The following is a 23683-nucleotide window of genomic DNA, read 5'->3' on the forward strand; positions in this document are numbered from 1 at the left end:
AATCCATCGTTTTTTTGCACTCCACACCACCCTGGGTCAGATAATGGCTTTATGCAAATCAGCTCTGACCCTGTTGCCCCATGGGAACAGTCCAGTCCGAACTACAACAGCCATATCTTTCCCAGACCGGAATCAAGCATCCGAGGACCGGACCGGTTTCGAGGTAACACCTCTCTTCAGCCCGGCTAGCTTGACTCCAAGTGGCGTGGAGTGCCTGGGACCCACGTCTGGGCATCCCCAGCGCACTTAGGGCGGCAATTGCAAAAAACAACAAGTGATGGACTGAATGTGGATCAATGTCACACACTCCCCCAGTCAAAAGATCTGGGCCCAAATCCATCGTTTTTTTGCACTCCACACCACCCTGGGTCAGATAATGGCTTTATGCAAATCAGCTCTGACCCTGTTGCCCCATGGGAACAGTCCAGTCCGAACTACAACAGCCATATCTTTCCCAGACCGGAATCAAGCATCCGAGGACCGGACCGGTTTCGAGGTAACACCTCTCTTCAGCCCGGCTAGCTTGACTCCAAGTGGTGTGGAGTGCCTGGGACCCACGTCTGGGCATCCCCAGCGCACTTAGGGCGGCAATTGCAAAAAACAACAATTGATGGACTGAATGTGGATCAATGTCACACACTCCCCCAGTCAAAAGATCTGGGCCCAAATCCATCGTTTTTTTGCACTCCACACCACCCTGGGTCAGATAATGGCTTTATGCAAATCAGCTCTGACCCTGTTGCCCCATGGGAACAGTCCAGTCCGAACTACAACAGCCATATCTTTCCCAGACCGGAATCAAGCATCCGAGGACCGGACCGGTTTCGAGGTAACACCTCTCTTCAGCCCGGCTAGCTTGACTCCAAGTGGTGTGGAGTGCCTGGGACCCACGTCTGGGCATCCCCAGCGCACTTAGGGCGGCAATTGCAAAAAACAACAAGTGATGGACTGAATGTGGATCAATGTCACACACTCCCCCAGTCAAAAGATCTGGGCCCAAATCCATCGTTTTTTTGCACTCCACACCACCCTGGGTCAGATAATGGCTTTATGCAAATCAGCTCTGACCCTGTTGCCCCATGGGAACAGTCCAGTCCGAACTACAACAGCCATATCTTTCCCAGACCGGAATCAAGCATCCGAGGACCGGACCGGTTTCGAGGTAACACCTCTCTTCAGCCCGGCTAGCTTGACTCCAAGTGGTGTGGAGTGCCTGGGACCCACGTCTGGGCATCCCCAGCGCACTTAGGGCGGCAATTGCAAAAAACAACAATTGATGGACTGAATGTGGATCAATGTCACACACTCCCCCAGTCAAAAGATCTGGGCCCAAATCCATCGTTTTTTTGCACTCCACACCACCCTGGGTCAGATAATGGCTTTATGCAAATCAGCTCTGACCCTGTTGCCCCATGGGAACAGTCCAGTCCGAACTACAACAGCCATATCTTTCCCAGACCGGAATCAAGCATCCGAGGACCGGACCGGTTTCGAGGTAACACCTCTCTTCAGCCCGGCTAGCTTGACTCCAAGTGGTGTGGAGTGCCTGGGACCCACGTCTGGGCATCCCCAGCGCACTTAGGGCGGCAATTGCAAAAAACAACAAGTGATGGACTGAATGTGGATCAATGTCACACACTCCCCCAGTCAAAAGATCTGGGCCCAAATCCATCGTTTTTTTGCACTCCACACCACCCTGGGTCAGATAATGGCTTTATGCAAATCAGCTCTGACCCTGTTGCCCCATGGGAACAGTCCAGTCCGAACTACAACAGCCATATCTTTCCCAGACCGGAATCAAGCATCCGAGGACCGGACCGGTTTCGAGGTAACACCTCTCTTCAGCCCGGAAAGTAAACCAACTGGCTTCTTGAATGTTAGCTGACCCAAAGCTGCAGTTGCTGGAGTTTTGACGATTAATTAAGGCCCAGAATTTTCTTGCGTTGCAGTTTTTGCTTTCCCAAAGTAATTTGCACCAGAATTCATTTTCTTGAAGTTGCTTTTCTTTCTTTACCGCCTGCCTGAACATTTTTTGTGCAGATTTATATGCCTTAAGTTGCTCGGCATCTCCCGGAGATTTCATTAAAGACCGCAGTGCGCAATTCCTAGCTGTCTTTAGCGCCCTTGTTTCTTGTGAGATTGAATGCTGGCGACTGGCCGAGTCCATCTGATGGTGGTGTTTGATTGGAAAAAGGGATATCAGTTGTGCGCAGAGCGTCAACCATGCCGCGGCTGAAGAAAACCCCGGGTCGGAACAGTTGGAGATAAAAGCCTGGCTTGCCTCCTTGACGAGGTGTATTATGTCGTCACTCCATCTTAGGCGCTTCAAATTGTCACAATGCATTCCTGTGAATGAGTTTGGGGCAGTTTTGTGGAACTCTGGATTTATTTTCAAAGTTACGGACTGAGGTCGGTGATCGCTTTCTGTTCGCGGGTGGATACTAAAGTTGCCCAGGTGTTTCAGCAGAGCCGAGTTGCAGATAGTATAATCTAAATACGAATGCTTGCGGCCGTTCGTCCAAGACCAATTTGGAGGGGTGTCGTTTTTGGATCTTCCATTTATTACCAGAAATCCTGCTCTGTGGAGTTGCAGCACGCAGAGTTCTCCCAGACCGCAATAGCCTTGGTTTGGTGGTTTAGACTGTTCTTTAACCGCTGCAAATGAAAATGGAGTTAGCCCTTCGCAATCTTCTGTATTACCTTGAAATAGGTTGGTGTTGAAGTCCCCTGTGATTATACAGTCTGTGTGAGGTTGATCCGCAGCCAGGGCCCGCACAATTTTCATTAGACGAGTTAGATGGCTCTTTTTTGTGCGGGTGCTGGGGTTAATGTAGATGTTAAGCAACAGGAGTGGACGTTGTTTGCTCCACGAATAGATTTTGACACCCAGTAACCAGTCTTCGTCAAAATTTAAAGACACAATCGGGCCTTTTAGGTTTTCGGAGACATAGATCGACAGGCCCCCTTTGGGATGGCCGAAAAGGCAGTCTCTAATTGCTGGTTTCCAAAATTCAATGAAGCCTGTAACTGGGGAGTTTTGGGTGGCCCATGTTTCTTGAAGTGCTATTACTGTGTGCCCAAATATAAAGGAGTGTGTGTCCAAGTTGGTGTTTTTATTGTGGAGACCGCTGATGTTCCATGAGCACAAAGTAAATGGGGAATCCCGGCCCGAAGTTGGGTTTTTTCGAGTAACACAGCTCGGGGTGATGGGAGGACCAAGGTCTCACAGTTTGAATTTAAAAGAGTAGATTCTCGGGGTCAAGCCATTTTGTTACAGGACAGGGCTGCTGGGAGCCACCCCCAGTCTTTCGTTTTGCCCAGGTTGGAGATATTGTTCCAGGGAATTGTGTTCCCCTCCGTTGTCCCCAGGGCATTTCTTAGAATAGAGTAAGGCCTAGGTTTGGCTCCTAGTTCTATAATTTCGGCTTTTTTCAGGGTGTCCTGGTGGTTAAGCAGCTGCAAGGGGTAACCTGGGGGGTTATGGGGATAGATTTTAATGCCCCATTCCCGAAAGATTGCACTTTTTTCAGAGAATGCTCGCGCCCAGGTTGCTGATTTAAGTGACACCAGAGTTACCTCAGAGGGTTGGTTGCCTCGTGGTGGCAAAAATTCAATGGACTCAATGTCTTCTGTTGTAAAAGCCTCAAAGCCCGGTACTCCGTTCGCTAGTTTTATTATATTTGACCTGTTAAGGGTGTTGTGTCGACCCTCTGAGATGTATTCTGGGACAAAGAGTATTTTGGCACCCTGTGTGGATTTGTTGTTATTGGCTTCTGTTACAGTGCTGGGCCCAATGAGTGGGTTTGCTTCGATTAATTTAGTGTTATGAATTACTTTTACGAGACTGGGACTAGTAGTAAAGTTAGCCTCCTGAGGTAATCTAGAAGTAGGGGCAGATTGAGGTTGTGTTGTCATAACTTTAGTCATTGATTGAGTTAGGTCACTGATGTTGGCTATTAGTGGATGGGTGGGGGGATGAGACTCAGTTACTACTGCGATTACAGATGTGGTGGTGCAATCCTGTCTACTGCCCAAAGTTTGTTGGCAGACACTCGGGTTTAAGTCGTCCTTAAGTATGCTTTTACTGGAAATTGATGCCCTGGGAGTTAGTTGAGGGACGCTTTGGGCTTTTTTTATTACTAGCGGTTATAAATAACGGGAATAATTTTGGAAGATCATTTGTTTGATTTGATCTCAGTTTGTTTCTCTGTTTGCGCTGGCGTTTGCGCTCCCTCTTACTAATATGGAGGGGAGGGGCAGTGAGTGTGTCTTGTGTGGAAATAGTGGCAGGGCTAGTAAGCGGCGTTGCCCTCTTGGCGCTAGTGGGTTCAGGGTCCCCATTTGGTGGGTCAGTGCTTGTGGCCGAGGTCGCAGGCAGTACTGCTGTGGGGGGTAAGCCCGTGAAGCTTTGAGGGGCCTCTCGATGGACAGTTGCCACAGATTCTGCCACCCCGCTCGACTGTGGCGCAGCCGTTAAGCTGTGCGGAGGGTTGAGCGGTTCGGAGGTCATAGTTGCGGAGTTTTGGTTTGACTTAAGGAAGGTTTCAGATTGGTTACCTCCCTTCAATTGCTTAACCTCGCTTATAACGGTGGATAAGAAGGACGGAAGCGAGGATAGCGAGTCGATAATAGGGGAGCAGCAACAGACTGATTGGACTAGTTTGGAGGATGATTGTGCTGCTATAATTAGATTGTTTAATTTGTCCAATTTATTATCGATCCCTGCTGTGAACAGTGCTAAGGTGTTCAGCAGGTCAACCTGGATGTCCAGTTTGTCCGAGTGGTAATTCAAAGCAGTAACTGTTGATTGAAAAGTGAGGAGTAGTTGGGGCCAAATACTCAATTGTGTGGGGGCATCTGACTGTGGGTCTGTTTTTGGTGTTAGGTTAGACGAATTCTGGGTGTTTTTGAAAAAAATGGACAGGTCCGCTAACAGTTGGTCATTGGTGTTGGTTTTTTGGGGTGGGTTTGAGGAGGCAGTTATTTCTACTGGCGATGCACAAGAGTGTTGTTGCTGGGGAATTGGCGAATGTACACTTCCCTCAGGAGGACTTAGATCGTGAGGAATGGGGAAGCTGAACAATTCAAAATTAGATGCGGGGGTCGTTTGAGCGAAAATTAAATGAGAATGTGATGCTGGGGGGCCCTCCCTGGATACTTCGTGAGTTTGTAGTGAAGGGACTAAAGGCTTCGCTAATTGCTGAGGTTGCCATGCTTCAGGGCTTAGGTTGAAAGTTAAAGGCAGGGGACGAGGTTGACTGGGGGAGACCTCTTGCTCCGGGAGATCCAATTGGGGCAAAGATAGTCTTGGGGAGGGTTGGCGACATGGTAATACATTTTGAGGGTCTCTTCCCACGTATGTCAGAGGTGGTGGTTGTCTAAAGCGAACCTCTTGCTTGTAGAGGTCTTGTTGGGGGGAGAACTGGCTCGGAGCTGAATGGAGACTTGATGGTAAGTTTTGGGAAGCTCTCCAAGACGGGTCCTCTGGGGAGGTGTTCTGGGTGTTCCGGGTGAAGGGTGAGGAGCCAAAGATATACATGTCCTTGACCAGGGTGGTTTATTGGTTGTTGGTGACTGCAGTTGGGGCAGGAACATATTTACCAGGTATTATTTTAACAGTTCTGGTATCTAGTGTCATCATAAACATACACTCATAGCATCATGTTCTTCTCTGCTAGTATCTCCACATTGGAATGAAATGTCTAAATTACCAAGGGAGAAATCATCTTACCCAACTTGGAAGATGTACAGACCTCACCCCACCTGGCCACGGCTCAGGAAAGGGGGAGCACCGCTCTACAGAAGGAGAAAGTAAAAACAGAACTACCTGAAAATGCCACTCCAGATTGTTTAAACAGAAATGAAACAGCGTCATTCATTCACAGGCAATGCTCCACCGTAACTATTTAGTCAGAAAAAAGACCAGAATGGCCTAGTGAGTGTTACCGCTAGAAAGTGTACATCAATGTACAGAAGATGACCCCCCATAAATCAGTGCAATACATGGCGGCTCCCAGGGCTTTTGCTTCATAGGGTGCAACCGGCTTGGTGTTTGAAGCCTGGTGTTCTTTTAAAATGGCTCCAATTCTCTTCCTATGTTTTATGGTTGCCATATCATTGTGCTGACACCAAGATAGGTTAGGTATAGGTTTGATACCCAAATAAGTAAACAAATCCACCTGCTCTAATACGCCAATGCCCAGGGATAACTTCCCTTTGAACTTCTTGGAGTGATTGAATGCAGTAAACGTTTTCTTAGTATTTATCTCTAGGCCTTGCTGCATGCAAAAGTCATCAAAGCCAGCTATAACGTTTTGCAGCCCACTCAGCATTTTAGAAATAAAAAGTGTATTATCTGCAAATAATAATATCAGTATCTTTACTTTTGCCAGAACGGGTGCGTCAGCCTCTACAAACAAGAGGTGGTGAATGAACCCATTTACATATAGAGAGAATAAGGTAGGGGCCAGTACGCAGCCTGACGAACACCCTTTAATACAGGAATCTTATCTGTTACTTGTCCCTGCGAGCCCCTCTGGGTCTAGGCAAAGTTATTTTCATGCAACCTAATAAGCAGAGGTAATATATCGAGAGGCATCCCCATATCCTCCATAACTGCCCATAAGCTGGCATGTGGTACCAGATCGAATGCTGATTTGAGGTCGACAAAGGCGGCATACAAGTCTCCCTTGCCAATCAAGACCGCCTTCCAATATAAAGTAGCAAATCTAAAGACCTGATCTATTGGTGACGTCTTAGACCTAAAGCTAGCTTTCATGTAGGCCAGCCCATCAATCTGCCTACTTTTTATGCTCTGCCACATCCCTCTAAGGTAGAGGAGTGACTTCACCACCTGGACCCAAAAAGAATGATGTCATTCCTCGATCGCACAAGGGAGTTCCGGGTGGACGACCAACTCTTTGTGGGGTATGTTGGAGTGAAGAAGCGAAATGCTATGCACAAGGCAGACCATCTCCCAATGGATCCTGCTCTGCATTAAGATCTGCTACGCACTGTCCAATAAGCAACGCCCTGAGGACTTGTGTTCATTCCACCAGATCCAAGGCTGCGACCACTCCGTTATCACACAGAGTCCCGGTCCTGGACATTTACCAGACAGCAACATGGGCTTCCGTGCACGCATTCATACAACACTACTGCCTGACAGTCAGGTCTATTGGAACGAGCACATTGCCCGTTTGGTCCTACTGAACTTTTTGGTATGACATTTTATCATAGACCTACCTCCCTGGAGGTATTGCTTGGGTATCTATTCAAAGGTAAGGAATCTGTGGCTAGAAGTCTCTATCCGATGAACAAGTTACTGTCCTTCGATAACGCCTTCGCTGGTAGAGACTCCATCTAGCTGGAGATTCCTTACCGACTCACCCCTCCTTTCCACTATGCAAGCGGATTCTTAGGGGCAGGGCTTTCCGCTTTCAGGGCCCTAGCTTTCTACAGCAGTGGTCAGTGTTCTTTGTGGCTCCGCTCTCCTAGTGTACAAAGTCACAAATAGAAACTGACGTCAGCTGGGGTCATTCCTATATAGGCACTGCTCACGTCATATCCAACAACACCACACGGAGCTAATCAATACCACTTACCAGCTTGTAAGGGTAATGCTCATGAAAACATTGCCAGATCCAATCTGATGCCTGGGAATAATTCAAAGGTAAAGAATCTGCGGCTAGATAGAGTTTCTACCAGAAAAGATGTTACCGAAGGTAAGTAACTTGTTCATTAATCCCTGATACTGCAATTCATCCAGAATGGGTTTTAGATCCCATGCACCTCTGGCTTCATTTGATATTGGTTTTGAACTTGTCGGGGGGCGGGGGCAGTATTTCTATGCAGGTATAATATCATAAGAGAGGATCACTTGAGTCCATAAAACCATTGAGCTTGTCCGCTCACTATACTCTTCAATTTGGAACCAGCTTTTGTAAATTAGATTCGGCTTGTTTAAATATCAACCTGGTGTTTCTGTCTGAAATTAGTCAAAAGTCTTCCCTGTGATCTAGGGAGTTTGAGCTTTACATGGACTATTGTGATTTCTGCTGTACTGTCTTGGACACTCACTGGCCATTCCTCACTCTTCAGCAAGACCTTTCTTTTGAGAGGCATAAACCCTTCTACTTGCGCTATTTTTTTTCTTTTGAAAGGACTGCTTTGGTTCTGATCACCTTCCGCCCCCTCTCCCCTGCTGAGAGGTCTGTCCGTTTTCAGGTCCGTAGAAAGAAGGGACACTCTTATGTGGATCTGGTCTCTTATCTCCACGATCCTGGGAAGAATGGCAATAAACCTCATCAGCAGATTGATAACTTTCTTGAGCCTTTATTCTTTTCTGTCTCTCAAGTTACCCTGCACTTGTCCTTCCTCTTTATGATATTATCGGAATTTATTTTCCTTTACATGAGATCGCTGCTTATCCTGTTTATTTTCCTTTGTGTTCACTTCTTTTTCAACAATCACGTTTAAATTGAGGTTTTTACAACCAGAAATCTCCTCCCATATGGCCAGATATTTGAGAGTTCATTTACAGTACCTTCACCTGTTTCTCATCTTGTTGAGTGTCGGCATATGGCCAAAAGAGTTGTAATATATCCAATAACGATTTCAGCTAAAATCTCTATGTTGCTTATCAGTTTCATCCTAGGCACCATGCTTCTCCTATATTTACGCGACAATCTTGGATAATAAGCTATTGAGGGCATGCCATGTGTAGTAGTGCAGAGGGTTGATAATCTGCTTCCCCATTACTGACATTGCAGTGGATTTGGCACCATTCCCTTTTGGAGGCACATTCTCATTATCTAGTGTTAATTTTGTGGAGGTGAGTGATGATAAATCACCTCCAACTGATAGATCTTCCTAGCTACCAAGCATATAATTTCACCCCATTATTACATGTATGGTTTGTGGATTACTGCCAGTGGCTTGTGCATGTGAGGGTATCTGGGTAGTGCCTGTCACCTCAGTTTGCTGTAATGCAAACTGTCTCAGCTTTCTGTGTATAGCTATTTCCTCAGTATACAGTTTCCTTTCCCCTAATGTAAACTGAGCCTATTTGACTGAGATGTGTATGTAATTAATACTGGCCATGTCTGTCTGGCTATGTTAAGGGTCCCACACATCACAAAATAAAACAAAAGATCATGCCTACAGACTGTGATGTGGATGATGTCCTCTGGAATTCCACTGATTCCCAACTGCCAGCTGCACATGAGACCTTTTGAAAATGTATATGCACAATCGTTGCAATAATAGGACTCCATTTGCAACAAAATAAGGTTTCTAACAAAGTGAAGATGTTTCCTCAGTGGTAGATGCTATTCTACTAAGCCTAGCCATGCTCCATCAGAGAAATAGAATGTCATCAGTTGATGTTTTATATAACCAAGCTGGGAGGACTGCACGTTCAACACTATCAACAGAAGCCCTACTCGTGTGTACATGGGCAGTTCAGCATGCCATTTCAGTCAAAGTGGGACACTTTTTGGGTCAAAGCAACGAGTGGACATATACGCCAATCGAGGCAGTGGTAGAATGGTATAAACCGGAACTCAAATACCTAATACTGAAGAGAATATTCCAGGCATGGACAAAAAAACAAGCTAATCTACTTCTGACAAGAGGCAACAAACATACAGTTTAATTGCCCCTTTCCAGCATTTCCCATTGTGCAGGAGATGATCTGCAAGATCAGGAAGGGAGATGTAGCATCAAACCAATGTAGCCCAGGCAATTCTGCCTGGTACGTAGACTTCCCACTATCCATTTCTGTTCTCATCCCCCGAATAGCAATCTATTTCTATTATCTCACCACAAGAGGCTTGTTTCTTCATTCTGATACATCTCTACTCGCTTTGGCAGCCTGGCTCCGGATCTCACCAAGTTTCTTCACATTAGACGTTTCTGAAAACAGTGGAAAAATATTTGCTCAAGCCAGGGCACAGTCCAACAACAAAACTTATGTAGGTAGGTGGGGACGCTTTTTTTTGTTGCGCACTAAAAGGGATCCGTTCACTTCATATCCATTGTCTTCACTTACCTCCTTGCCTACTGCAACTGGTGGAATCAGGTTTAAATATATTTTCATTAAAGTGCACCTTGCTGCAGTTTCCAGCTATTATCGCTGAAACACCACACTTTTCCGGTTTCATCTAGGACAATCTCAGGACTTTTCAGAGGATTCCCATCAATGTGAAAACTGACAGTGAGAACTGAATTCAGTTTTATGTCAGATACAGAGAATGGTACCACTAACCTTATAGCCAGATACAGCGGGAACGATGAGATGCTTATTAATCCCTTCCCCTACCTGGTACCACCCATGAGTATGTATCTAACACTGCACGGGTATTACCACGACCGGGGAAAGGGAAAAAAGGGATAAAGAAACAATAAAGTTGCAGCCGCTAGGTTCAGATAAGGGATGTCCTCAGAGATGATGTACCTCACGCTCCTACCATACACCCCGCGGGACCCTGTAAGTGAAATACAAAACACACATAATTTACGGTTTCTCACCATTCACCTCCCCTTTGTCCCCTATGTTTGGTGTTACTTACATATCAGACAACTGCATTTCACTCAACGTAAATAGTCTCAAAAATAGGAAAAATAAAGAAAAAACAAACAAAAAGAGTTTCAGAAATGTCTTGCACTTAAATATACTGATGAGGTACTTATCTTACTGCAGATAATCCTCGGGAAATGTTCTGTACTTCTGAGAAGTCTCTCAATGCTTTTAGAACAGTTTCCACAGGTTTCCACACATCCGATTTGGTTTGAAGCAGGTACAACCCTAGGATGCAATACACAGGCTTAGAGCGTCCTCTAGCGTCCTTTTTTTATGCTGTAACTGCTGAATTATCCAAACTGCCGATTTCCTTGAAGTGGATTCAATTGCACAAAAAATATGAAAGAAGTTAGCTCTTCCGTAGCGCAGATGCCAACCATAAATACTCTTGACATTAAGAGAAATGCTTTCGGTCTCTCACTACCGCAGGTTCCTCTCCATATCACAACCTGTTTAGGTAGTTGAATAACGCCCACTTCAGATGGAAACCATAACGACACTAGGCTTCCTTTCAATGAATCTGCTCCTCGCAGTGATCTCTGTAAGGCTTTACAATACTTCCACAGCAAGCTGCTCCAGACCAGAGGACCCAGGGGGCCTGTAGATACAGCGTTCTCTCTCGATGACTCCAACATGAAAACTTGAGTGACAAGCAACTAGAAGAAAGTGAGGAGGGACTTATGTAGAGATATCAGGTGACCTGTCTTCTTACTCAAGGATTCTGGGAGATATAGTTTTCCTATACATTCATACCATGCAATGTTCCTACTCTGTAGTGTTTATCTGCGTCTATTCATGACATTTTGTCTCAACAAATGGAAACCCACACACCATGAACCCATACACATGGCAGACCTGAAAAATGTTTCTTTGAATACAACATTACTATCTGATAGACTTCTAGCCACAGATTCCTTACCTTACAATATTGCCCAGGCATCAGAGTTGATACAGAAAATCTTGAGCAGTACCCCTGCGCGCTGATAGGTGCTGTGTCAATGTCATAGGATTTGTCCACGTTGGAAATGAAGTGCCCAGTGCTTATATAGGCGCCACCCTAGTGCGCTGACTTCATTTCCTTCATTTCTTTCCCAACAGCATGGATCCAGAAGAGCTACCCTGGTCATTTTTTATTTGCTTTTTTGACATTTTGTCGACTTTTCTTAAGCATTGCTGCTCCCAGTGTTCTTAGACATGTCTTGAAGAAACCTGTGTGCTTTAAACCCTGTGAACGTGCGACACACAAATCTCCGTGACGGACCTGCACCTGGTTTGCTTGTGGTGTCTGGAGATGGACCATGACTCCAGGGCCTGCCTGCTTGCTGCACTATGTATCCTAAAGGGATTCAGGAGTGGGTAAGAATCTCCTTGCCGATTGATACTGGGTGACTCACTCTGCTTCATGTCCTGGTCGTGTGGAAGGTCCCAAGCCTGCTCTCTGAGTTGTTCCCAACAGTCATCATCACGGTCGAAGTCGTCATCGGCTAAGGCCCACGAGCAAAAGAAGGCCAAGAAGTCAAAGTGCTCTCTGACTTCACTGCACCGGTCCAAGTAAACGGACAATGCCTCCAGTCTAGGCCCCTCTCCTGCACTTCACCTGCAGAGCCGGATTCAGGGTCCGTTCTCTGCCTCTTGGAATTTCCCAGAGCTGTCATGACCTCCACCCAACTCAAAGAGTTTTATGAGGCCATGCGCCTCATATTTGGGTGACCGGGTTCCTCTGGAGCGCCTTCTGGCCCCACGGATGCGAGAGGTGCCCCGACTGGTTTTCTGTCGGCAGGTTCACCCTTGGCACCAGTCTGGTCACTAGATCCGTACCTGAGTCTGGACCGACTCCAGTCGCAAATCCACAACCTTCACTGGAGTTCAATCATGCAGCCCTATCCCCAATGCTGCTGATACCCTTGAGTGGCACCGACCCCACAGGCATTCCCGACTCTAATACAGAGCCATATTGGAGTTGCTCGATGTCTACACGTGCGTTGACCAGCACTAGACCATCCAGGTTGAAGATAGTGCCTCCTATCTTTAATAGGCCTGTGAGGAGTAGGACTGTAGTGGATCTGGACCCTGTAGTTATCCTGATCCACTTGAAGAACTGTTGGCTGAAGATAACTGGTATGAGTACCTATCTTATGCCATTATTCTGGACACCTCACCGGACAGGTCTCTCCTCCTAGTGTGGCTGCAGAGGAAGGGACCTCCTTTTCTATTGTGATGGAGAGGGTGGTTGAAGTTCTCTACGTCATGCTACCCTCAGTAGAAGTCAAGACCAATGTCTTGATGGAGGTGCTTCAGCCAGGGGTGTCCCACACAGACCTCTCCTGCCTGTCAACAAAGCTCTCTATTAAGGTCTGCTTGGTGGCTGGGCTAAGCCCTGCACTCATGTGCAAAGGATGATTGCACATCACCACTGTCCTGCTCCGGGAGACCCAGCTTTCCTCACCCAGTATCCCACTCCTGACAGCCTGGTGGTGCAGGTCCCAACCTCCAAGTTGAATCCTGGCGCTTTTTCTTCCACTCCACTGGTTGTAGAGTCCTAGAGGCTGGATCTCTTCCAGAAGAGGGTTCTGCCTTCCACCAGCCTTGCACTTTGGTCAATGAACACTGCATGCCTCTTGGGCTGATACAGCCACATGAAAAGGTATTAGGTTGTTCAAGAGCTGCTCACAATCTCGGAGGAGGCCTGAGACATCCTGACCTAGGCTATTGCCGATGGCAGGGATGCAGCAAAAGTTCATAATACTATGTGAACTGAACACAAGTGCAAAAATGCATCCTAGCGTCCATTTTGGATGTAAGGGTGTATTTTGCGCAAAGAAAATAATGCTAAATGCCGGGAAAAATCCTACCCCAAGCGTACATTTTGCGACCGTCTGCTTGCGCTTGCTAATCATGTGCTGCATTTAGTGCTATTTCTTAGCGCAAAAAATGTCATCGTAGCATCCATTTGGGACATGAGGGGGCATTTTGTGCTAAGAAATAGCACTAACTGCAGAATTACTATTTTCGCATAAACGTGCGTAATCTCTCTGGATTCTTATGTAATTTCGCGTGATTACACTACACAGAATTACACAAGTTACGCTCACCCCATTACTTACCATTGGTAGCGCCATATCTGGTAGAGACTATCTAGCCACAGATTACTTACCGATCCTCCCTGCTCTATGAAATGGCCTCTTTCTACCTAATAGGTCCATCTAGGTCCTTAGAAGGTGCACACTGGTCATCGACCTTTTATAATGGCTCAATGCTTCTGGCACAGAAACAGTCATGATCTTAAGTCATCTCGCTGAGGGGGCGCTTATTTAGGCACAGCGCATGTTTCTTCCGGTGCAGATGACGCTTACAATGCCAGTGTGGAGCCATTCAATGCCAGCTACCAGCGGGCAGAGGTACTGTTCAAGATTTTCTGGATCCAATCTGACACCTAGGTAATATTCTAAAGAGTCTGCAGCTAGCGACAGTCTCTACCAGATACGTTTTTTCTGAAAGTAAGTAACATGTTCTTTAGTTCTAACATGTTGTAGACTCATTTAACACTGGTGATGGTTCGAGTTCTTGCTCGAGCTCTCTCACATTTGCGTAGCAGATGAGTAGCTAAAAGAGCCTCAAATTACAAGGAGAGTTCTAGAACAGAGAAAAGCAAAGCCATCACATAGACCTTCATTATGAGTTGAACGGTACTGGGGCAGTGTTGCTACACTGTACAATTGCATGTGATTGTTTTCCATTTCAGCGCCGGAAAATCACCCCAGTGCCTTGCAATTTATGAGTCAGACCCTGTGGAATGGGGAACTGCCATGTAGGGGCGATTTATCTGATCAGAAAAGCACATGGATTCCCCTTTTCTGTGTGTTTTGAACGCATGCATTTACCAACTGCTCCAAGCAGTTGGAAAACGCATGTGAGGCCTCTGCATGGGGTAAGGTGCAAGGGATAGAGATGGGGGCAGTAGGGATGGGGATTTTTTTTTTTAGCAAGGGGAAGCATTGTATGTTGTTGATTCCAGCTCACTGTGACCAGAGCTGCCTCCTGCCCCCGGAGGGGCCCAACGCCAAGGGACTTGCCGCGTTCCTCTGCTGTGGGGACGACTTAGCACGCTGCACGGGACTCCATTGACCAGGAGTCCGTGCGTGATACCACCTGTGCTGAGGACCACCCTCATACCCACAGGCACCTGATAACTTCTCGCGGAACCCGCTGGCGCGGGTCCAGCATCGCTGATTCCAGCTCACCGTGACCAGAGCTGCCTCCCGCCCCCGGAGGGGCCCAACTCCAAGGGACTTGCCGCGTTCCTCTGCTGTGGGGATGACTTAGTACGCTGCACGGGACTCCATTGACCAGGAGTCCGTGCGTGATACCACCTGTGCTGAGGACCTCCCTCACACCCACCGGAACTATTTAACATCTTCCGTCTCCCGTGGCGCGGGACGCGCCGGGCAAAGCCCGGGCAAAGGGCGGGCCGTCTGTGGACGAACGAGGACGGGCCGGGCAACTCCACCAACATTTTCACCTTATTTCCCTATCGTACAGTACCTAGAGGGGTTCACGCCATTTAAAAGGTATAGAGCGTATTGCCATTATATATCCAATCTGGTGTGTAGGTTTTACAAGTTGATTTGATTGTGAAAAGGTTGGAGAAGGGATGGGCAAACGTAAATCAATGGAAGGAGGGGGGGGGGGGTTATTGAGGCTGCCAAGCGCCCAAAGCAGAGCAAAAAGAAGAAAGCAAAGGGAGCGCCTAAACACGCCGCTATGAACTGTATTATGGACAGAATTGACTCAATTGTTGATGATTGTCAGGAAATTTTGTCTGATGACTTGGGGGCCTCTGAGGTGTCGGGTCCCGTTATGGTGGCTGGGGGCCTGAAGTCTGTCACGCAAGAGACAGAAGGCCCATCTATTACAATCCCTGAGATGTTTCGATCCCAGGCTAAACCACTGGCGATTAGATCTTTACATTAAGGGCAAAAAGGTTGTTCGGGGGAGGAGAGGAAGATTGGTCTTCCAAGTGATGAAAGTGTTGGAAAACTCCCGGCTTCAACTGTAATCGATAACGACCCTATTCTACGTTCTAACATATTTACGGTATTAGCAGAGATACAGCATGAGGATAAAAATGTTAACCATAATCGTGAAAATAATATCCCCCTATGCACATGTATAAGAGATGTTTGTGATTCCATAAGCCCCCGAAACAACCCAGGAACTATTCGTGATTTAGTTAACCTAGTCTCTCTACTTAGGGATGAGATTGAGGCTATGAAAAAACTAATTATTAATTTAACTTCAGCTATAAAACCAGACCCAGGTGACCCACGGTCCCAGTTGGGGGTTCCTCAAAAGAAAGCTACATCTTATCCAACTAAATCCATCCAAGGTACCCTCCCACTAGTAGGGAAAAGTGACTCTACAATCAGTAAAACATCTCTGACTTGTTTTGTAGAAGGGAGTGCGAAAAGTTCTGCAAATATCCCCACAACCACCAGTAATAGGGCTCAATGCTCCATGAGGGAAAATAAGAAAGTTAATCAGTCTAGCGCTAGCGAGCAGAGGATGCAGAGGGGCCCTAATGGGGGTAGGGGATTGCTAGAGCCTTCTCAAATAAAGGAGACAAGATCGATGGAAGGGGCACAGCACTATGGCATCCCTAAAAATCAAAATAAAGGGCCATTAAACTTTAACTTAGAGTCCAGCAGGGGTCAGGCACATACAAAGGGTAATTTTGCTACAAATATAATATTTATGACTAACGTCCCTAAGCACGAAAGGAGGACTGATTGCCCCAGGGAAGGGGTAGACACTCTGACGAACAAAGCCATTCATTGGCTACGGTACGTCAGAGGGTGTAGATCGGTCATAAGGGACGATATAGTTAAAGCAAGGAGAATGAGCCACCCTGGGGCTACACACGATGCCATTGAACTAACTTTGATCTCTGAAGACCAAGCGGAGAATCTATTCCAGCTAGAACTTAGATCTAGCCCACCCATTCACTCGGGTATACAGCTGAGGAAGATGCCCCCTTTTCCATTTTCGCTTCTCTCTGCCATGTCCATAAGTGAAAATAGACAGAGGTACAACAGCTCTAGGCTCGACTGCATAGATTGACCATCAAGTAATGGGGCTAGCGAAATATTCATTGAGTACCAGGGGCCTAGAGATAGTGACCATCAACTAATATGTAATAGGGCCGAGGGGACTGATTATATGGGTCTGACAGGAGTTTGCCCAGTAAATGATGATGTACCCAGCGATAGTGTTGGGGTAGTATCTGGCGAATCTCATCCAGCGGCATTGAGGCGACTGGAATCCCCAAGTGTAAATGGTCTGAGTACTCATGCTTTAGTCACCCCAGTGCTGTTGTGCGAAGCTAGTAGAGCTGGGGGTAGGATAGTATCCTGGAATATAGCTGGATTGGGCTCTAGATTGCATTCACCTGAATGGGTTTCTTTTATAAACGGCTTTGATGTTTGTATTTTTCAAGAGACCTGCGAGCCCCTGTTCCTCCTGGGTTTTTTGAACATTTTTGTGCCGGCACTTAAGGGTCCCAAGGGCCGGCCGAAAGGGGGGCTAACTATCTGGGCACGACAAGCACTCTTTGATAGAGTGATAGAGCTCCCAACTGGCAACAGTGAAATCCAGCTGATCAGGTTAAACATGGGAACAGGGGATATTTTAGATATCTATAATTTGTACGTGAGAGGGTCAGGTGGTGGGAAATCTCAGGTTCTGGTAGCCCTAGACCACCTGATTGGCTCACAGCCATGTGAGAACAACATAATAATCGCAGGAGATCTAAATATGACCTTTGAGCTTCTTACAGTAGGTGACTGGTATTCAGGGGAAGAAGAGGATTCTCAGTGGGGGATCCCTTAACTGGACTTAAAACCTATAAACAGATGGACAGCTAGCATAATCCAGATTAATGCAATATGTAGTGAAAGAGGGCTTAGAGCATTAAATGGAAGAACGGCGGGTGAAGGTGAAAACACTTTTGACAACGGTCGCCGCAAAGTAGGATTGATTATGCTATCTGCAACATGGCAATCTGGCATCTGATCAAGGACATGAAGGTAGTCGGTAGGCAAGAGAGCGATCATAACCCCCTATGTATCACTCACCTCCTATGGGATAGGGATCCAGAGGGGCTAATTAATAACGAGGAGGCCCTAGCTGAGATTGTCCCAACAAATGATATGAGGCGGGTGAGGTGGGCCCAAATCGCGATGAAGAGTGAGGTGTTAGAGAGTATCAGTGATGAACTAGATATCACCATTTCTGCTATGGGAACCATAATGAGGTTAGGAAATGAGAATGTAAAAGATCTTAAAGAAATTACTATCTTGCACTGTAACTTTTTTTAAATTATAAAGGGGCATTTTTACAGGGTAGCATCTAAACCCATAGGTAATAATATACGTCCCAAAAGAATGGGGTGGTATAATGAGGCTTGCAGATCTGCAAGAACATCCCTGGGAACGGCAATCAAAAGAAGAGATCTGACGGCTGTTAGGGAAGCTAGACAGGAATACAAGACTAGTATCTACAGGGCTAAGAAACAATGGGATGAACAGCACTGGCAAGACTTAAAAGCCGCCAGTACTGCAAAGGATTCTAGACTATTTTGGAGTATCGTTAAATGGGGGAGAGGAGGTCACCCTGAACCAACATCAAACTATGTAACGCAGAGTAGTTGGTTAGACTACTTTGGTCCCCAATACCCGTGCCGCCCTGAGGATAAGACCAGAGATTCTGTAGATACTACCATATACTTATTCCCTCCCTTTAATAATAATGATGTAGTAGTGGCCCTTGATTCAGTCTCGAGGGGAAAAGCACCCGGACCTGATGGGGTCCCTTTGGAAATTCTAACGCTAGTGATGAGGCTACATGAGTCAAATTATGTGAAAAGACAGTGGGGGAGGCATGGGCAAGTGACCACTGAATTTTCAGTAGAGCGTGGAGTACGCAAAGGCTGTGCCATGGCCCCCACGCTCTTCTCATTGTACATTAATGGAGTAGTGGAGCGTATGCTGTTGGGATCCGTAGATGCCCCTACCTTGGCCGGAGTGAAAACTCAGATTTTACTATTTGCAGATGACACCCTCATTATATCCAAAACCCCTAGTGGATTACAGCGAGCTCTGAAGATCTTCGAGGGTTTTTGTGTTGACCGTGGGCTAGAAGTCAACGTGACAAAGACAAAGCTCATGGTATTCAATCCTCACCCCAGTTTTAAAGGGAATTTTTATATGGACGGTCAAAAGGTGGAAATGGTATCGGACTTTGTCTATCTGGGCATTCATGTAGCAAAGGGCGTAAAATGGGGAAAGCATACAGAAATGGCGGCTCTCAAACTTCGTCAAAATGCAGGTACTATAATTGTCGAGCATAAAAAATCTTTGACTAAGCCGATAAAACGAGCACTCCAAGTGTACGAGGCAAAAGCCCTTAGCTCAGCACTTTATGGTGCTGAAATCTGGGGCTACGAAAACCTAGCCTCATTAACACTTGCTGAAAACAAATTTCTGCAAAATCTCATTGGCCTCCCTAAAAGTACACCCATGAAACCATTGCGCTATGAACTAGGCAGGAAAGCCCTATCAGATATGGCCAGACTACGACCTATTTTATATTGGCCGTACATGGGTTACTCCTGAACTCGCGCACTACGCCCAGGATTTCTTGGATGTAATTAAAATTGATAAATTCCATAAGATTGGCTGGCTAAAGGAATTGTGCAAAGTACTGGGGAAAATGGGCATGAAGGAGTTGTGGGAGAACCCAGAGCTAGCTCAGTTCCCATCCAAAGACATTTTAAAAGAAAAGTACTGGGAAATGGTAGCTTACCGGAATTGGATTGCTGATCCCTCCTCCATGGAAGGTCGCTATCTGGAAGCTAAAGTCTCGCCCAGTCTAGAGCCCTACTGGGATGTCATTAGTAAGCCTGGGGATAGGAAACTATATTTCCAGCTTAGAGTAGGGTCGCTCCCAACTAGATCGCTAACAGGTAGATGGGCTGAAGCTAATTTTAACGTCTGTCCGGCTTGCAAAAATGAAACTGAGACCATTGCCCATTTTCTTTTTGTTTGTAAGGCCTATTTAATCCCCCGACGTGTTTGGCTGGGATCGATGTGTAAATCGCTAGGCACGAGGGATAGCAAGGTGGCTCGAAGATTAATCTGCACTAGCACTTTGCCGGTTATCTCTGTGGCGGTTGCCAAATTCTTGGGGTGGTCATGGTCCATTAGACAGAAATACTTACTGTGAATGAACTTTTGCTGTGACTAAATTATGCTTCCTAGTTCTTATCTATTTAGATAATCGGAATGCTTAGATTATGCTATTTGGGCACCTATTTGAATCATCCTGCAATTATATGTACTTCGATTGTTTTAATCTTGACTTTTAAAATAGTGTTGCCAAAACGCTTCTTTTGAACTATTCTTAGTAAATATTGGTCTTTTTTCTTTTTTTAAGCATTGGAGTTTGCAAATGTATTGTAACACAGAACAAAATTGCTTTTTTAAATAATGTATGATGCTTTTATGTGTTTTATCGCGAATAAAGCAAACTTGACTGACTGACTGACTGTATGTTGCAAGCACCCTTTTATGAAAAAAAAGGAACGCGAAACGTTGCTCCTGCTACAGCTTAAGTCTTGTACAAATTTTCAGTCTGGAAAAACCCAGATGTGGTTTTGTAGCTGCATCATCACATGTATTCCTAAGCATATGCCAGTTGATGAAGACTGCTTGTTTAAAGGACTGCATTTGCGTTGTTGGGGTCGATATCAAGTCATTCTGATCCTGTTTCTTTTACCACATTTTGTTAAGCGAATGCAATGAAGACTTTCATTACGATCCAATAATTCCAGGATTTGTTGTGGAGTACATCCTAAACAAATGCACTCCTGAATTTATGAAAAGAAATATGTTGCTTTAAGTTCATAACTGAATTTTTAAGAATTTTCCTGTGGTATCTTAAAAATATTTGGTCACATTCAACATGAAGAAAATCATTTTTATATAAAAGGGCAATGATGACCGGAAAACCTTGAGTAGTTTAAAACATTAATCATCTTGCCCATAGTTTATTTATTGCTTATTATAATATAACACAAAGGTAGACACTAGAAAGTTCTCTACCGTATGTCTACAGTGCACTGTAAGGATGCCCTCCTGGGTGCATTTAGAGGCACCTTTTATTAATATTATCTTTATTGAGATTTATTAAGAGACAATACAATAATACATCCATTATAGGTGCAAAACATTTCGACGTAGTAGTCTCAAGATCCATAAAACAATCAAACCTCAACAAAGCCCACCCCACCTACCCCCCCAACATTAATCATCTTAGTTATGAGCCATTTGCTTCCTGCAAATGGAATTGTCATAAAGTCAGCCACCCACTGTTTCAGTACTTAATCATTTTCAGTAGTTCATATTGACCTCGTTTCTGCTATTGGCTCAGCTGACCCGTATTACCTTCTAAGCGCTTATCTGTTCATGCACTCCTTTGATGTCATATATACATGCCTTGACAGTATAATCAAAAAGGTTCTTGTTTTCTTGGCAGCCAGACCCAGCAGAGTCTCAAGATGCGCAATACAGAATCAAAGGTGATGGTGAGGGTCCCGAAACTGACTCTGTGTGTTCCTGTGTTCTTTCTGACACAACCACTGTTGCTACTATAGATTTCACTGAACTTTCATCCAGCATGGACCAGCAGCAAGTGCTTGCCAGGTTAGTAGTTTATTGAGAGATAAATGTTTTTATGGATAGTTCAATGTTTACAGGGATTCTGAGTAACAAAAAGTTGTGCATTTCATTCAAACCAAATTTTCCTGAAGTCTCTGGGTTTGAAAAACCTCTAGGTTTGTTGGAGATCCCAAAGTGCTGGCTGACCCGAGCCCAAATACTGGAACCACAATTTCCTTGGGTGTCCCTGGCTCTATAGTTTTGAAAAATGCCTACAGTAGATTCCCTTTAGTCTTAAAATGTCACTTGCATGCTGTTTTTGTGACACGTTTGCACGCATTTCGGTTAGAAAGATATTTGCTATTATTTGACAGAATTGTTGGATGCTAGTGTGAATACATGTGCACAAAAGCATTTTACTAAATGTCCCTCATAATTACATTCCATTATGGACATTCCAAAATTCTGGGTGGTATGAACGAGACCTACCCCCATAATCATATTCTTGGACGCTATCCAAAAATGTACATCTTTTTATGGTACACAGTCTTTATTCATTTTGTTTTTGATTATTAATTGATGCACAGTTAGTACGCAAAAAAATCATTGTAAGGCAAGCTCATTTGTAGTTTCTGGGAGTTAATGGTTTGAACAAACTAGAAAATGTAACTCTCTGTATACCAGAGGAGTCCGAGGATTATATCAATAGCGATATATCATTGCCATAGATCAATATTCAGTAACAAAAAAAGTATCTGATGTAAATAAACCTTGTCCCCAATTTGTCTACTTCGTCATAGGATCTTTGCAGGTATTCGTGGACATTGAATACTGTCAGCTTGTGTGGTTCAGAAAATTCTCCTCAGGAAAGAACACTATTTAAACCATCTAACATTAAGCCATTAAAAGTCATTTTCTTACAACTATTTTTTAAACATTACAACAACCTACATAAGTATTAGAATCTTACAAACTAAGCAAAGTTTCAGTTTTCCTTAGTTTTACAAAAATATAGAGAGATGTAAGAACAATTTCTCCGTAGGAATATTTAGACCTAATGGTAAGCACTGACATAAAAACTGCACAGTGCCATTAAGACTGCTGTGTGGCCTGAGCAAGCCCAGGCAGCTGGTCTTGAGTTTATGTTTCGTACTCCTGTGTGATGATTCAGATTAACGGTGGGAGGGCAACTCTGCTCCGCCGGTGGAGTTTGTAGATTTTTGTCACTTCGTGCTCCGCTTGGATCTTAACGTTTTTTTTAAAAACTCCGTAATTTGCTGGCGGAGCAGAGTATACCGGTGCGCACCACTCATCTCATTCTTTACATGTGTGTACTGCGTCATTCCAGCTCTGGAACTCCTCCCCTTAACTGTCCTAATTATTCCGTGCCAAGCTGGCAGCTCATTAGTACAGCGTCACGCCCTTGGGCTCAGAAGAACCCCTGTTCATCTTCCACTTACCGATTAATTGCTGCTAAGCGTCGGGCCTGTGCCCTGGAAGTGCACATTCATTAGAGGGGACAGCAAGGCTGGTGATTCTGTTTGTTCACATCTCCCCCTGCTCCCCATACAGTGGACTTGTCCGGTTTTGTGAAGTGTGCGCGGGCCGAAGCAGTCACAGAGTATTTATTTATTTAGAAAGTTTTGTGTAGCGTGAACTTGACCCTTACGAGTATCAGAATGCTTCACAATTTTGGGTAAGAGGGATACAGTATTGGAAAGCAAAAATGTGTTACATAATTATGCAAGGCGCGTGCAAGACCTGTCGGTATCAGAACCCTTCACATAAGGGTAGGGCGGATACATTAATGGTTGAGGAACATTTGAACACATGTATGTACAACACATGTTAACAATGTTATTCTCAGGTATATAACCATGTAAAAGTCAATCAAGACAACCGAATAGAGGGCATCAATGAAGCGTAGAAGCCGAGGCCTATTAGGGCAGAAACTTGAACATTAGGATTTTTTTCACTCCCTTTTTGAAAGAAGCGGTGGAGGAGATTGTACGGACTTCCTGAGGAAGAGAGTTCCAAATCTTCGGGCCAATGTCTGAGAAGGCTTTTTTACTCGGTCTCTTTTTGTGGAACATCTGTGGTTTCAGGAGCATTGAACTTACACCTCATGACTTTCTGTAGCCCCCTGATAATTTCAGTTTTTTGAGCCAGATAAATGGGGGTCTTGAAATGAAGGGCTTTGTGCGTCATGCAGGCAATTTTTAACTGTATTATTGCCTCGTACGGTAACCAATTTAGGGATTTTAGGGCTGGTGATATGTGATCTTTTCTTTTTGTCCCAGTAATCAATCTATCTGCGGCATTAATGGAAGCCCTTAGTGGGGCCAAGCTCTGTTTGGGGAGGCTACAGAGCATGTAACTACTGTAGTCT

General features: G+C 45.3%; 1 protein-coding gene across 4 annotated transcripts in view; it reads left to right on the plus strand.

The window, feature by feature from the left end:
- The window catches only part of LOC144828970 (kinesin-like protein KIF17), a 1092500-nt gene that overhangs the window by 897706 nt on the left and 171111 nt on the right, over positions 1–23683 (plus strand). For all 4 annotated transcript variants that reach the window (XR_013610565.1, XM_078687639.1, XM_078687641.1 and 1 more), the window contains exon 9: positions 21173–21339. Coding sequence is in view for 3 of the 4 variants with exons in the window: in XM_078687639.1 (XP_078543765.1) it covers positions 21173–21339 (167 nt within the window). In the remaining variant the exon portion in view is untranslated. The remainder of the gene's footprint in view (positions 1–21172; positions 21340–23683) is intronic.

The sequence above is a fragment of the Lissotriton helveticus genome, chromosome 4_1, assembly GCF_964261635.1.
Source record: "Lissotriton helveticus chromosome 4_1, aLisHel1.1, whole genome shotgun sequence".
Taxonomy (NCBI): domain Eukaryota; kingdom Metazoa; phylum Chordata; class Amphibia; order Caudata; family Salamandridae; genus Lissotriton; species Lissotriton helveticus.